At 52.6% G+C, this 13,308-nt stretch overlaps 2 protein-coding genes across 4 annotated transcripts in view; one reads left to right on the plus strand and one right to left on the minus strand.

The window, feature by feature from the left end:
- The window catches only part of Nhsl3 (NHS like 3), a 29,387-nt gene extending 18,212 nt beyond the window's left edge, over positions 1-11,175 (plus strand). For 2 of the 3 annotated variants that reach the window (XM_063235994.1, XM_005004225.4), the window contains exons 2-7: positions 4,573-4,743; positions 4,839-4,894; positions 5,141-5,264; positions 5,804-5,920; positions 6,011-8,578; positions 9,060-11,175. In XM_063235994.1, coding sequence (XP_063092064.1) covers positions 4,573-4,743; positions 4,839-4,894; positions 5,141-5,264; positions 5,804-5,920; positions 6,011-8,578; positions 9,060-9,082 — 3,059 coding nt within the window. In that variant the 3' untranslated portion in view covers positions 9,083-11,175. Of the gene's footprint in view, positions 1-2,597; positions 2,794-4,572; positions 4,744-4,838; positions 4,895-5,140; positions 5,265-5,803; positions 5,921-6,010; positions 8,579-9,059 lie in introns of those variants that run through there. The other variant, XM_003471076.5, reaches the window with a different exon arrangement.
- A 499-nt stretch (positions 11,176-11,674) lies between these two features.
- Positions 11,675-13,308, minus strand: part of Yars1 (tyrosyl-tRNA synthetase 1) — a 31,200-nt gene continuing 29,566 nt past the window's right edge. The window contains exon 13 of the mRNA XM_003471134.5: positions 11,675-12,617. Coding sequence (XP_003471182.1) covers positions 12,507-12,617 — 111 coding nt within the window. The 3' untranslated portion in view covers positions 11,675-12,506. The remainder of the gene's footprint in view (positions 12,618-13,308) is intronic.

Below are 13,308 nucleotides of genomic sequence, written 5' to 3' on the forward strand. Positions count from 1 at the left end.
TGGGCTACCAGCTGTGGTCTGCCGGCCAGGCTGATGTTCTCCAGCTTCAACTTAGTAGGAGCTCAGCCCTTTTGTTTTCTTGCTAGGGAGAAGATGAAGATGGCTGTCCTGTGGTGAAGGACTCTGATTTTATAGCCAGCCAGAGCTGGGGAAGTAATCTAGCTTCCCAAGCCTTACAGGTCCACCATCAGTTACTATGAAAGTACCTTCATGTACCTGCCTTAAAGGCTGCCCCAAGATCTGTGAGGGCAGAAGCAGTGTTTTGCCTCCCACCAGTACCTGGCACCGTGCCTGGCAAGGATTAATCACCCTGCAAGAGTCGGTCTGCTGCTCTTTTCTGTTAGTGTGGGACTGATAAGAAGGCTGGATGGGACTGGCCTAAGAGGGGGAGGATTGGGGCACAAGAAACTTCCAGTTTGTAGGGTAGGTGGAGTCTTTGACTCCTCCTTCATTGGGGAGGTCAGGTTTGCAGCTGGCCCAGGGGACAGAGTATGGCTTCTGGATTCAAGTTGTTCTGAGTGAAAAAGCTCCCATTTATGTAGTGGAGGCTACAGTAGCAGCTTCATAACATATGCCCCCTGCTGGTTTCCTCATCTGTAAAATGGAGACAACAGTGCCTGCTTAGGAGTGGTGTTTAGACTTCAGTGATATATACTATTCAGCTCACCAAACTGTGTTCCCCAGAGAGTGAGGGTTCAGCCCAGTGGTCTCAAAAAGGCCCATTCGCCACATGGGGCACACCAGTAATCCCAGCGCTCTGGAGGCTGAAGCAGGAGGGTTGTCATGAGTTTGAGGCCAACCTGGGCTACACAGAAAGACCCTGTCTCAAAAAGAAAAGAAAAGAAAAGAAAAGGGAAGAGGACTGTTTGAGGTGTGCAGCAACTGTGGAAGGACCTGCAGAGGGGTCTTGTAACTTTGGAGCTACTGTGACTTTCTACATCCTTGAGGACTCAGAGGTGCAATAAGGGAGAATACCTTGAGGTGAGTTTGGGTTCCTTTCTTCATAGTTTCAGCTTCTCTGCAGTTTCCAGGAGGATCTTTTGGCTGTAACCCTCACTGATCAACCTCCTGGAGCTCCCTGACTCTGCCAAGGGCTAGCACCCCACCCGATCTGGTTCCTGCCTTCCTCTGACCTCACCTCCTGCCATTCTGTCCTTTGCTGGGCATATTCAGACTCACTGGCCTCCTCTTTCTTCCTGGAAACCCACCACTCTGCCTAAACGCTTTCATATGTGTCCGCCTAGAGGTCTCTGCTCCCTGTCCTTGCCCTGGCTGGCTTCTTATTATTTGGGTCTCAATGTCAACATCCTTTTCTGCAGTACTGGAGATTGAACTCAAGGGCTTTGCACTGATCTACATCCTTAGCCTTTTATTTTTTAATTTTGAGACAGCTCTCACCACATCCCTATAAATTATCCAGGCTGAGCTAGAGCTGCCAATCCTCCTGCCTCTGCTTCTCAGATTGACTGGGTTAAAGGAATGTACCACCATGCCTGGGCCCAGTGCCACAGCTTCTCAGTCTTTATTACCTAAAGTTAATCTGCCTCATTCATATATTCATTTAGTGAACTCATAGCATGTGCCAGAGGTCAGTACAGAGCTGGGGCCAGGGCTTACCTGGATGCTCTGGGTATCTCCATGGTGCCAGGTACCCTCTAGTGCCAGACTGATTTGGATTCTGGGCGTATACCAGTGAACAGTAAAAAGTTCCTCTCCTTTAGCTGTAGTCTGTTATACTAGCTTAATGTTTGCCAGCCAAAAGAATGGATATGCCATCTTATAAAGACAAGTCATGACTTGCGTGTGATAGAGTTATAGCAGGATTTGAACCTGGACCTGATGTCCCTCCCAGTACCCCACCCTGCAATGTCCTGACCTTTACTGACTTTGCTGTTTCTTTGCTAATTATTCTATTACTCCTGCCTGGTGATCTAGCACATCATTAAGTCACAGAGCGGGGCCAGCAGCAAGAATCCCAAGCTGGGGGAACTGGAAGTCTGTGTTGAAATCCTGCCTGTGCTGTGTGACCTTGGAAAGTTCTCCATGTTTCTCTAGTCCTCTGATGTCATGTTGCCAAAGTAGAAAAAAAAAAAAAGTCCTTGGGGCGTGTGGGGCTGTGCACTCCTGAGGGGTTGTTACAAGCAACCACTTGATTCTGCTCCAGGCATGTTCTTGGCTTCCCAGTCCTTACTGTGTCCCTGCCCCTCTAGGGGTCTGGCCATCTCTACAGGTGGCCCTGGGCTCCTGCCTGAGCTAAGATCCTTCCCCAGGGAATTACTGTACCAGCCAGGAGGGCTTGGGGTGGGCACCATGCCAAGTCTAGCCTGGCCACCTGTCCGTCTACCATCTGGCAGCTGGGACCCTTCCCTTAGCTCTGGTTCCTGAGTGTTTAGACAAGGACTTGGGCGCAGTTAGTGATCCACCTCAAAAATTACGAATCACCCCCTCCGCCCCTCCCCATCATTATACCCTCTATAGAATACCCACAGTCTCAGGCCTCAGTTTCCCTCTTCTGCCCCTGTACCCCCGTGTGGGGGCGGGGTTGGCGAGTGGGCGGGCTAGTGGCGAAGGTGGGTGGAGAACCCAGAGCTGCCTGTCCCGCTCCTCGGCCGGCAGGTCGCGCTGCTCTGTGAGGTGGCGGCAGGCGCGCGGGCTGAGTGCTGGGCTGGGTAAAGGCGTTGTCCTGTGCTCGGGGAGCTGAGGCGGGGAGAAGGTCCCCAGTGGTGCCCGCAGCCATGGTGGTGTTCCTGGGCCGCCACCTCCCAGCGCTGCTAGAGCTGTTTAAGAAGAAGGGTGAGTGGGTGTGGCTGGGGGGAGGGGAGGGATCCCCGACAGCTTCCGCTGCTGGACCTTTGTGTGGAAGGGGCATCTGGGCTGGCGGGGAAGAGCGATGGCGTGGGGGAGGGGGCGAGCAAGGAGGCCGGCCTCTCCTGTCCTCGGCCTGCCTTTGTCCAGTCGCTTTGTTGCTGCCTTTGTGTGGCCGCTGCTTGGGAGGATGCCACCCAGGTGTCTCTGACCTTGAAGCCTGCGGCCCTCGACACAGATCGCCTCCCTGCAGTGGTACCCACACTTTACTGGATACAGCCCAGTAGTCCAGTTTAGAGAGAGAGGGGAGGTCCCTGTAGTCATCCCAGCAGATGGGAAGGGGTGGGATGGAGGAGAAGCGAGGAAAAGTAGTCCTGCTGGAAGTTGAAGAGCTCCATCAGAGGTGGGGTGCAGGGGGTTTGGGAGGGTTTCAGGCTTGGATTCAGACGGTAGGGGCCGAAGCTTTGTGGACTTTTGAACACCCTGGGTCCCCTTCGGGAGCTTAGTCCTGGCTGGGATTCCTATCTGATGGATGACCTTAGACATCCTTAACCCCTGTGAGCCCTCCTGCCCTCTGCTTGTAACAGCGGGATGGGAGAAGGCCTGAGACCCCCAAGGTACTTGCTAGCTTCAACCTGATTTAAGAGTGACTTTCCTGGGACAGGAGCTCTCTCCGTGGAAGAGTGGGCTGAGGAGGGAGGAATGACAGGCATCTGTCTGAACTGGAGACCCTGTTCCTGGGGCATGGCCCTGTAAAGGGCGTATTTTGTTCCTACCCCTGTAAGAGGTGCTGCCAAGGTCACGTGACTCTCCCAGTGCTTTTGCTTATGTTGTGGATTTCATTTGGGAGAGGGGAGCTGCAAAGTGCTGACATAGCCCCCCTCCCCAGGATTAGGTGACCAGCCCCTGTGTGGGCGGAGCCTGTAACAGGATCCTCTGTAATGGATCCCTGGCTTCTCTGTACCAGGGCCCAGGGCCTCCAGGAGAGGGCATACCTGGGACTATAACATCAAAGAGACTAAGCTTCCAGGCTAGGGATAGAGGGGCTTGGGTACCACCTCTCCCCCTTCCCATCCCTCCACAAAAGGGCAGCCATACGTATGGGTGAGTAGGGAGCCCCAGAGGTTATGCTCAGTGTGTCCTTCGCCCAGGGTTTTCTGCCAGCTGCCTCTCCTTCTTAGTTTCCTGCGGTATCTTCTCCCTGGATCTGTGCCAAGGCACTGTAGGAAAAGGATGTCTTGTTTTCATTTAAAGTGGGGCTTGGGTCTAGACACAAGAAATGTACTTGCAGTGGCTTGTGTGTGTATTAGGGGTGCCGTCATGAGGCCCTGAGTGACATGTGGCTACACAGTTGTGTGTATATTTACATACTGTGTGTACATATAGAATGGAATCTGTGGGTGTTGTGTGGGTGATGTGTGGAGGCTGGGTGTGGGTACATATGTGGGTTTATACTCATGTGCTGATTTGTGTCTCTGACGCCTGTGGGTGCTGTGTACATTGTGAGCCTGTGTGCGTTGTGTACAGTGCCTTGTGTGGGGCCCTTTGTGTGGTGTACTCAAATGTGTGTACCCTCTGGTGTAGTTTGGATATGTATTTGGGGTTGTGTGGATTGCATGTCTGGGCTGGGGAAAGTGGACATTGCATGTAGGCGCAGGGGCCATGTGCAGTGTGAGGGCTGCAGGTGCCTTTGTCATGGTGCCTGTGCATCTTAAGGGCCTACAGGCCTTTAGGCCTCACTTTTTCCTGTCTCCTCCATTTCACTAGGCTCTGCCAAAGCTGAAAGTGACAAACGCCAGAGTGCAGGACCGAGCCCAGGACCAGGGTTTGTTGTGGATGAGCACCAGGACAATGTCTTCTTCCCCAGTGGTCGACCACCTCACTTGGAAGAGCTGCACACACAGGCCCAGGAGGGGCTTCGCTCCCTGCAGCACCAAGGTAACCCTCCTTACCTCTCCTGCAGCTTGCGCTCTCTCCTCCAGCGCTGCCAAGCTGTAGGGGCTTGTCTCACACATTCTTCTGGTGTCTTCCAGAAAAACAGAAACTGAACAAGGGTAGCTGGGACCATGGAGATACCCAGAGCATCCAGGTAACTGCTGCCGCCCAGCTCTGTCGTGATCTTTGGCCAACATAGCTTTGTATGCTGCTGGGTCTCTTTGCTTCCTGCATCTTCTGGATTGAATGATCCTGAGGGCTCGCCCAGGCTTGCGCTAGCTGATGTCTGCTTGGTGCTGTGTGATGCTGGGGGAGTCTGTGAGTCAGAAATTCCAGCAGGGAGTCCTGAGGAACCAGCCTGCTCAGGCCAGGGCCTGACCTCCTTCTCCCCCCAAAACAGTCCTCCCGGACAGGACCAGATGAAGACAGCATATCCTTCTGTAGCCAGACTACATCCTACACGGCTGAGAGCTCCACAGCTGAGGATGCATTGTCCATCCGTTCGGAGATGATCCAGCGCAAAGGTGTCTGAGCTAAGATTCCCTGGTCAGGGGAGAGGGTGTAGACATCACCCTGCCCAGCCCTGGTGGCTTCCGTTTTTCTTCCTAACCCACTGTTTTCTAAGGCTGTGTGATATAGTGAATTTAGGAGACAGTATCCTTTGTCCTCTTGGATTTCATAAGGCACAGTCACTGTAAAGTAGGATAGTTAAGAGTTGGGAAGCCTATGTTTGAGACCTGATACGATACTGAGCAGCTGTGTGACCTGGGGCAAACTCTTAACCTCTCTGAGCTTCTGTTGAATGTCCTATAAAAATCTAAGGATAGTAAGAGGACTTACCTTTTTGGAATGAAGGCCAAGCTCTAGCATGCTGACATAATAGTATGTTTACTAAATAATAATAAGCATTCACTAAATGACAATACTCATTACTGCCTAGTAGCCTTCCAGAAAAGTTGCCTCTGAAGCTGTTATTAATATCCTATAAAAGTAGTGCTCTGTGGAACGTGCCGAGTCCTCCTGTTCTAACTGGTTTTCTTCTCTGTCCCCCACTGGCCCTCAGGCTCTACCTTTCGACCCCATGACTCATTTCCCAAATCATCTGGAAAGTCAGGGCGCCGGCGGCGTGAGCGGCGGAGCACAGTGCTGGGGCTGCCGCAGCACGTGCAGAAGGAGCTTGGTGAGTCCCGGATTAGGCAGGATGGCAGCGTGGGTGGGGAGCCCTGGTCAGCCTCTCTGCTGACTGCTTCCTTTTCCTTGTCCACTCTAGGCCTGAGAAATGAGCGTGAGGCACCAGGTACTTCTCGGCCTACTGGTTCACCGGATGCTGTCCGCATCCCCACGGTAGATGGCCACCCAGCTGGCCTGGCCTTAGGGACAGGGGTCCGGGTGTCCCTACAGGCCCTGGAAGCAGCGGTAGAGGCTGGTGGAGATACAGAGGCCATGCTGCAACGCCACATCGACCGTGTCTACCGGGATGATACACTTGTTGGCCGGTCCACTGGGGGCCGGCCCCCACCACTGACCCGGCCCATGTCTCTAGCTGTGCCAGGACTGACAGGAGGGGCTGGACCTCCAGAACCCCTAAGTCCAGCCATGTCCATCTCACCCCAGGCCACCTACTTGTCGAAGCTGATCCCGCACGCCGTGCTGCCACCTACAGTGGACGTGGTGGCCCTGGGCCGCCGCAGCCTACGCACACTGAGTCGCTGCAGCCTGGTCTCAGCCAGCCCAGCCTCCATCCGTTCTCTGGGCCGCTTCTCCTCAGCCTCCAGCCCCCGGCCCCGCAGCCGCCATCCTTCCTCCTCCAGCGACACCTGGAGCCACTCTCAATCCTCTGATACCATCGTGTCTGACGGTTCCACCCTCTCCTCTAAGGGGGGCTCTGAAGGCCAGCCAGAGGGCTCTGTGACTAATACTAGTGTGGCAGCCCCTCCTCAAGGGGGCAGTGGAAGGGGCTCCCCTAGTGGCGGTAGCACTGCCGAAGCCTCAGACACAGTCAGCATTCGCAGCAGCGGGCAGTTGTCTGGCCGGAGTGTGTCCCTGCGAAAGATGAAGCGCCCTCCACCGCCACCCCGCCGGACCTACTCTCTTCATCAGAGGGGTTCAGCAGCACCAGATGGGCCCTTAGGGTTGCCCCCCAAGCCTGAGCGGAAGCAGCAGTCACAGCTGCCCCGGCCACCCACTACAGGTGGGTCAGAAAAGGTGGGGACAGCACCCTGTCCCCCTAGCTCAACAAGTGGCTGGGTGTCTAGTTTGTCTCCCAGTGGTTCCCGGCGCCCGCCTCGCTCCCCAGAACGGACACTTTCACCCTCCAGTGGATACTCGAGCCAAAGTGGTACCCCAACCCTCCCTCCTAAGGGTCTGACGGGTACCCCTGCCTCTCCAGGCAAGGCCCAACCCCCTAAACCAGAGCGTGTCACATCCCTTCGATCTCCTGGAACCTCTGTGTCTTCTTCGCTTACATCTCTGTGTTCTTCGTCCTCTGATCCCACCCCCTTAGACCGCTCTGGTCCACATATGTCAACCTCCATAGGTGATAGGTTTGTCATACCTCCTCACCCCAAAGTGCCTGCTCCCTTTTCACCACCTCCCTCTAAGCCCAAGACCCCTAATCAAGCTGCCTCCACTCTAGTCACCTCTCCCGTGGTTCCTGGGCCCATCTCTACTCCTGTTTCCGGTCCTGAATCCCCTCTCACTCCCCAGACATCCCTGGCCCCGCCCCAGGAGTCTCCTGGAGTCTGCAAAGACCAGTCACCTCCACCATCCCCACCTCCATCTTATCACCCACCGCCACCCCCTAGTAAGAAGCCCGAGGTTGTTGAGGTGGCCCCTCCAGCCCCAGAGACTGCTGAGGAGTCCCTATTAGACCCCAACTGGCCCCCACCCCCGCCTCCTGCACCGGAGGAGCAGGACCTATCTATGGCGGACTTCCCTCCACCAGAGGAGGCCTTCTTCTCTGTGGCTGGCCCTGAGCCTGCAGGCCCTCCAGATCCCCCAGAGCCTGTCAGTTTGGCTTCTTCACCTTCAGCTGCTGTGTCTGCCCAGAGCCAGCCCCAGGGTGCCCCAGAGCCGCCTCCTGCTCCACCAGTTCCACCTCCAACTAGCTCTGTCCCTGAGCTTCTGGTTAAGCCCCCTCAGAAGAAGGAGAAGGAGCCAGTGGGCAGCAGCAAAAGCAGTGGGACGTCCAGAGAGGACACAGGCGCACCTCTGGTCACACCCTCACTGCTGCAGATGGTGTGGCTGCGCTCTGTGGGCACTCCCACAGGGGCTGTGACCCCAGCCTCCGGCCCATCAGCCCCCCAGAAGCCACTCCGACGGGCCCTATCGGGGCGGGCCAGTCCTGTGCCTGCTCCCTTATCAGGGCTCCATGCTGCCGTCCAACTTAAGGCCTCCAGCCTGGCTGCCGGTGGTGGCCTCAGAAGTGCCCAGCTGAATGGAGCACCTGAGGCACAGCCACTGTCTCCCCAGTCCCCTGCCTCCACGGCCAGCTTCATCTTTTCCAAGGGCACTAAGAAGCTGCACATCGAGTGGCCTGTGTCCCCTGAGGCCCAGGCTGATCTCCAGCGGAATCTGGTGGCTGAACTTCGGAGCATTTCAGAGCAGCGTCCACCTCAGGCCCTGAAGAAGCCACCTAAGGCTCCTCCACCTGTGGCCCGAAAGCCCTCAGTGGGAGTCCCCCCACCTGCATCTCCTAGTTTGTCTAGGTCTGAGTCCTTTACTGCTCCTCCCACCAACGGGCTCCCACAAACCGATGACAGGACTAAGGGGGAGCTGGCCGAGAATGGAGGTGTGCAGCTGGCGGGTCCAGAGGAGAAGATGATTCCCCCAGGCTCAGGTACAGTGGGCAGTGGCGGGCATGGGTCCCAGCAGAGATGGTAGGAGAATCCCACCACTGGAGATTTGCTCTTGGATCTTCTGGTCTTCTGATGCCTGGGACAGGCAAACTGTCCTTGATGAGGTAGTGAAAGGAATGCAGATTATAACTTAGGCATCAGACCTACTCAGTGTAAGCCATACTTACTATTTTATTTCCTCTTTTAGCTGTGCTATGAAGAATGGCCAGAGACACCTATGTTAGTGTCTTTTTTATTTTTTGGTACTGGGAATCAAACTCAGGACCTTGTGCTTGCCACGCAGGCACTTACGCCACTGAGCTATATCCCTGGCCCTGTTAGTGTCTTAAGTGTCCAGCTCAGAGCTGCTGTGAGTTGTCTGCAAAGGGGATTAGGCAAAAATTGGGTTAGGATGTACCTTGGGTTCTTAGTGCCATACCCAAACTGGAAGTCCCTTGCTAAAGGTCTTTGTCTCCCCTGCAGAGCGACAGAAAGAGCTGGTCTGACCACACTTGCTGGCACTGCTGACCCATCCCAGGAATACAATCTCAGGGACCTGAGCAGCCCCAAGGACCAGAGGACGTGGCAGACACAACCTAAGAGAGGACGCCTGCAGCCTTAACCTCACGGCCTTTGATATTTATGCAAGTCTGGTGTTGCCCGGTCCTCCAAACCATCCAGCTCTCATGCCTTTTCCTGGAAGGATTCACCCCCAGCAGCTGCTGCTTCAGCTTTGGCCTTAGCCTCATCTTGAAGAGGTAGCTGGTGGGAGTGGTGAATGCGCCCCCTGCTGGCCGTAAGGCCACAGAGGTGGGTGCAGAACACTTTTCTTTCTCTTTTTAAAAAAATGTCCAAATCATGCACATATTGTAGTCCAGAATCAAAGCACTTTCACAAAATGGCTACATGTCCATTCTCCAGGGTCTATGAAGCCACACTCCAAGGGCCTGTTTACATGGTGACAGCATCAATCTCTGGTAGCCAGTCCATAGCTGGGACCAGTCTGTCTCCTGTCCCCCTAATCCAGTTTGCTACTTCTTAGTTCTTGGAGGTGAACAAGACACATTCCCACAGGCTTCTCCAGGCTGAGAGCAGGAGTGGGACTGGAATCCAAAGCACAAGAGGTGCAGTGGAGCTAGCCTTCCTGTGCCTCAACTTACTATCAACCTCCTGCCTTCCCAGTTCTGCTAGGTGCTCCACGCAGGGAACAAGAAGTGGGAGATTGCTGGGACCCAGATGGGTGGGGGAAGAACCAGAGGGGAGGTCTGAGGCGCTCTCTGTCACCTGAATGTGAAGAACAGAGAGGCAAGTCATCTCGGCTGGTCCTTGGCATACCAGGCATCTGCCTGTTTCAATTTGATCTGGTGAGGGTGGATTGGCACAATTTCAGAGGCAGGAGCCTATGGGTTGTCCCTTTTAGCTTGGCAGGAGTACTGAGGTACAAGAAGAACTGGCAAGGGGAGGGATTGTTTGGGCAGGAGGCCCAGATCTGGCCCTTGGACTACTTTTTCTGACCTTTCTTTGCTTGATATCCTTTCTGCAGCTGCCTTTCAGCATGGGTGGTTCTACTGGGGAGCAGAGGCTGAATGGTGAGGGTGGGAAGCCAAAGGTGCATCTTACTCAACTCTTCCCTAGTCAGTGAGAGGGCACAGTGCTCCTAGCGAGGAGGCTAGATGGCTGTCCCCAGATGTCAGCCTATGCTACTGATCTCTCTTCTGGAAATTTTAATGACCTCTATTTTCAGCCTATACCACCTATTAGGTAAGCTGGCTTCCTAAGTGGCCCCCATTCCATAGGGGTAGTCATAGTACCTCCCTTTATTACACCTGGCTGCCACCCAGAGCCATCCCTTCTTATCCCCTTCTTTAACGGTGACATGGACTTGAGCCTGACAAGGAATCTTGTATTTAGCTTCTTTGTCATCAGGAGGGCGACACTGCTCCCAAGAGCTGGGTACATAGTGGGTTTGTGGCCTGCTCGAAGGGTTTTTAGTTCATCACCACCATCTTTTCCCTGTAGCTGTAAATCAAGTCTTTCCCTTGCCCTGTGGGTAATGGGGAGCTGCTGCTGGGTGTATGTTTCACCTGCCCAGTGAGTTGAAGAAGGACAATCAATAAGCACGGTTCTGCCTGGAGCTCTTCATTGACCCAGGACCCATCAAAGCCCAAGGAACCTGGCAATATCTTTGAGATGCTGAAGGCAGGAGGGAGCCTGACCTGTGTCTTTCCTTCCCTGCCCAGTGTTACTGGAACCCTTATCCTCAGTTAAATTTTCTGAGCTTATTTCCCCACTGGGTGGGCCAGAGTACAAAGGAGAAATCTAGCAGAGGCAACTTTCTTTGTCCTCTGGGGTAAATGAACTTGACCTAGTGCAAATGGAGAGACCAAAAGCCTCTGATTTTTAATTTGCATAAAAATGTTAGAAGAGAGAAGTATATATATATATATATATATATATATATATATTCTTTAAATTTTTGAGTCTTTGATATGTCTATACAAACAATCCATCTCCTTTGCCCTAACGCTTGAGTGAGACACATGAAAAAACTGTGTTTCATTTAAAGGTATTAATTAATTAATTAAATGATTGAAACTTGGCTGTGACTGATGCTTCTTTCACACACACCCCACCCCAACCAATGTCAGTGGGTTGTATGGCCTCAGTGGGTAATACAGGTAACTAGGTTTGAGGAAAGTAATCTCGCACAGTAGCCTGAAAATCCAGCCATCACAAAAGAGGCTTCTTAACAGAGGAGGAACAGGTGGTATATTCCTGGGAGGTAGTACATGCCTGGGAGGCTGAGGCAGGGAGATCACTGTTGAGTTTATGGCCAGCCTGGGCTGCAGAGTCAGCTCAAGACCAGCCTAAACCACACAGTGAGACCCTAAAAAGGAAGGGAAAATACTTTGCCTGGAGCAAGCATTGGGGCCAATACGGTGGGTCTCTGCTGCTTAGTGCCACCAAAGGGAAAGTCTAAGATCTGTTACCCATCTTGTCACCCTGCGCCCCACCTGGATACAGGCTAGGCTATGTGGACAGCTCAGCAGCTGCTTGTCACACTTTTCTCCTTGAGTTCAGCTCACAGATAGGCCCCATCCAGACACCATTATTCAGACATTTTATTTGAACCTGACAGTGATGGTGTTAGTGATTTAAGATGCCTTGTGAAGAGGTATCCGCCCTCTCTGAAGAAAAACAGGTGATGCCATCCATCCCATCCCTGGTACTAACAACACAGCTGGTTTAGGATCTCTGGGGCAGGCCCTTCCTCCCAGTACCACCGAGCCATAGGGCAGGCAGGCATGGGGCAAAGCTGCCAACCATTTGGTAAACCACTGGTTCTGTTTTTCCTCCTCTTTCCTTTCTTTTTTTTTTTTTTTTGTCTTTTTCCTTTTTATCGGTACCAGGGATCGAACTCACGGCTGCCTGCTTGCAAGGCAGGCGCTTATGCCGCTGAGCTAAATCCCCAGCCCCCTCCTCTTTCCTTTCAAATCCCACAATTTCCTCTTGGGAAGAAGCTGTAATTAGCCTAGCCCAAGCACTAGATCTCAGCTAGAGAAACAGCTGCTGGGATAAGCCCAAGAAAACCTGGGAACCATTGTTTTTCCAATTACAAGGATTGTGGCATAAACTTTTTCTATGAGTTATATTGAAACCAGAATTTTCTCATCAGTTACCAAAGGAAGAAGGTAGTGCTGGGTTCCTGCTGCTGCCTGGCCCTCACTGCCACTTGGGGGTCAGTCTCACTGCACCAGACAGGTTGATCCTGGACTCCGGGGAGGTGAGCTGCTCCTTAATGAGTTCTGCACCTTGAGTCCCAGACCTGCTGCTTCAGTGTCCTGGAGATAGGTGATGGGTGATGGATGAAGCACACTGAAGACTGCAGATAACTCAAGATGGTGGAGAAAGGAGGAAGATGCCAGCTGGCTAGCTAATGTTCCCTCCTTTCAGTGATTTACAGGAGATGCACCCCAGCTTGGTCATGAAGTTGGTTTGTTTCCACTGTGCAATGCACTCCTCAGAAATCTTGAAGTCCGCCTGGACAAGATAGGCCACACATACACAAGAAATAATTAGTGGTAGTGGCTGCTCTACAAGGAAACTCTTACACCTCTTATACTACTTGTAGTATAATGTGGTTCAGTTTTTCTAAGACTAGTTTCCCTGGATTTAATCCCTAGCACCTCAATCAAAATAAAACAAAGTACAAGCTTATGTACAAAAACTTCCATGTTTCCATGTTCATGACTCAAGTAAGTTAACTGTAGAATTTAGACTAAAAATAATCATGAGTGAGTACAAAGACCTCTATACTAACACATCTATCGTAAGCCCTGTCACTCTGGCAGTGTGAGGGAACTGAACCCAGGATCTTGCACATGCTAGGTAAGTGGTTCACCACTGCCCCCCACCCCCCATAACATTCTAATAGTGAAAAACAGAGAATGACCTCAGTGCCTAGGAAGGTTTTAGTTAAACTGTGATAACTATGATAGACTACAGTGTGATCTCCTTAGTGTTAAAGGGGGAAAGTTTGCAGGCATAAATGGAAATTTAGAAAGCAGAATAAACATTTAGTACAATCAAAATGTAAATGTATTTTTTCTATGCAGAACAAAAAGCCGAAGAGAAATAACCATATCTGTGGTAGCACTATGATTACTTTTTTTCTGTACCCCTTTACCCCCATATTTTAGACATTTTCTACATGAAAATATTCTATAACCAG

This window comes from Cavia porcellus, unplaced genomic scaffold (assembly GCF_034190915.1).
Source record: "Cavia porcellus strain 051 isolate PalLab524CR breed Dunkin Hartley unplaced genomic scaffold, mCavPor4.1 scaffold_25, whole genome shotgun sequence".
NCBI lineage: Eukaryota > Metazoa > Chordata > Mammalia > Rodentia > Caviidae > Cavia > Cavia porcellus.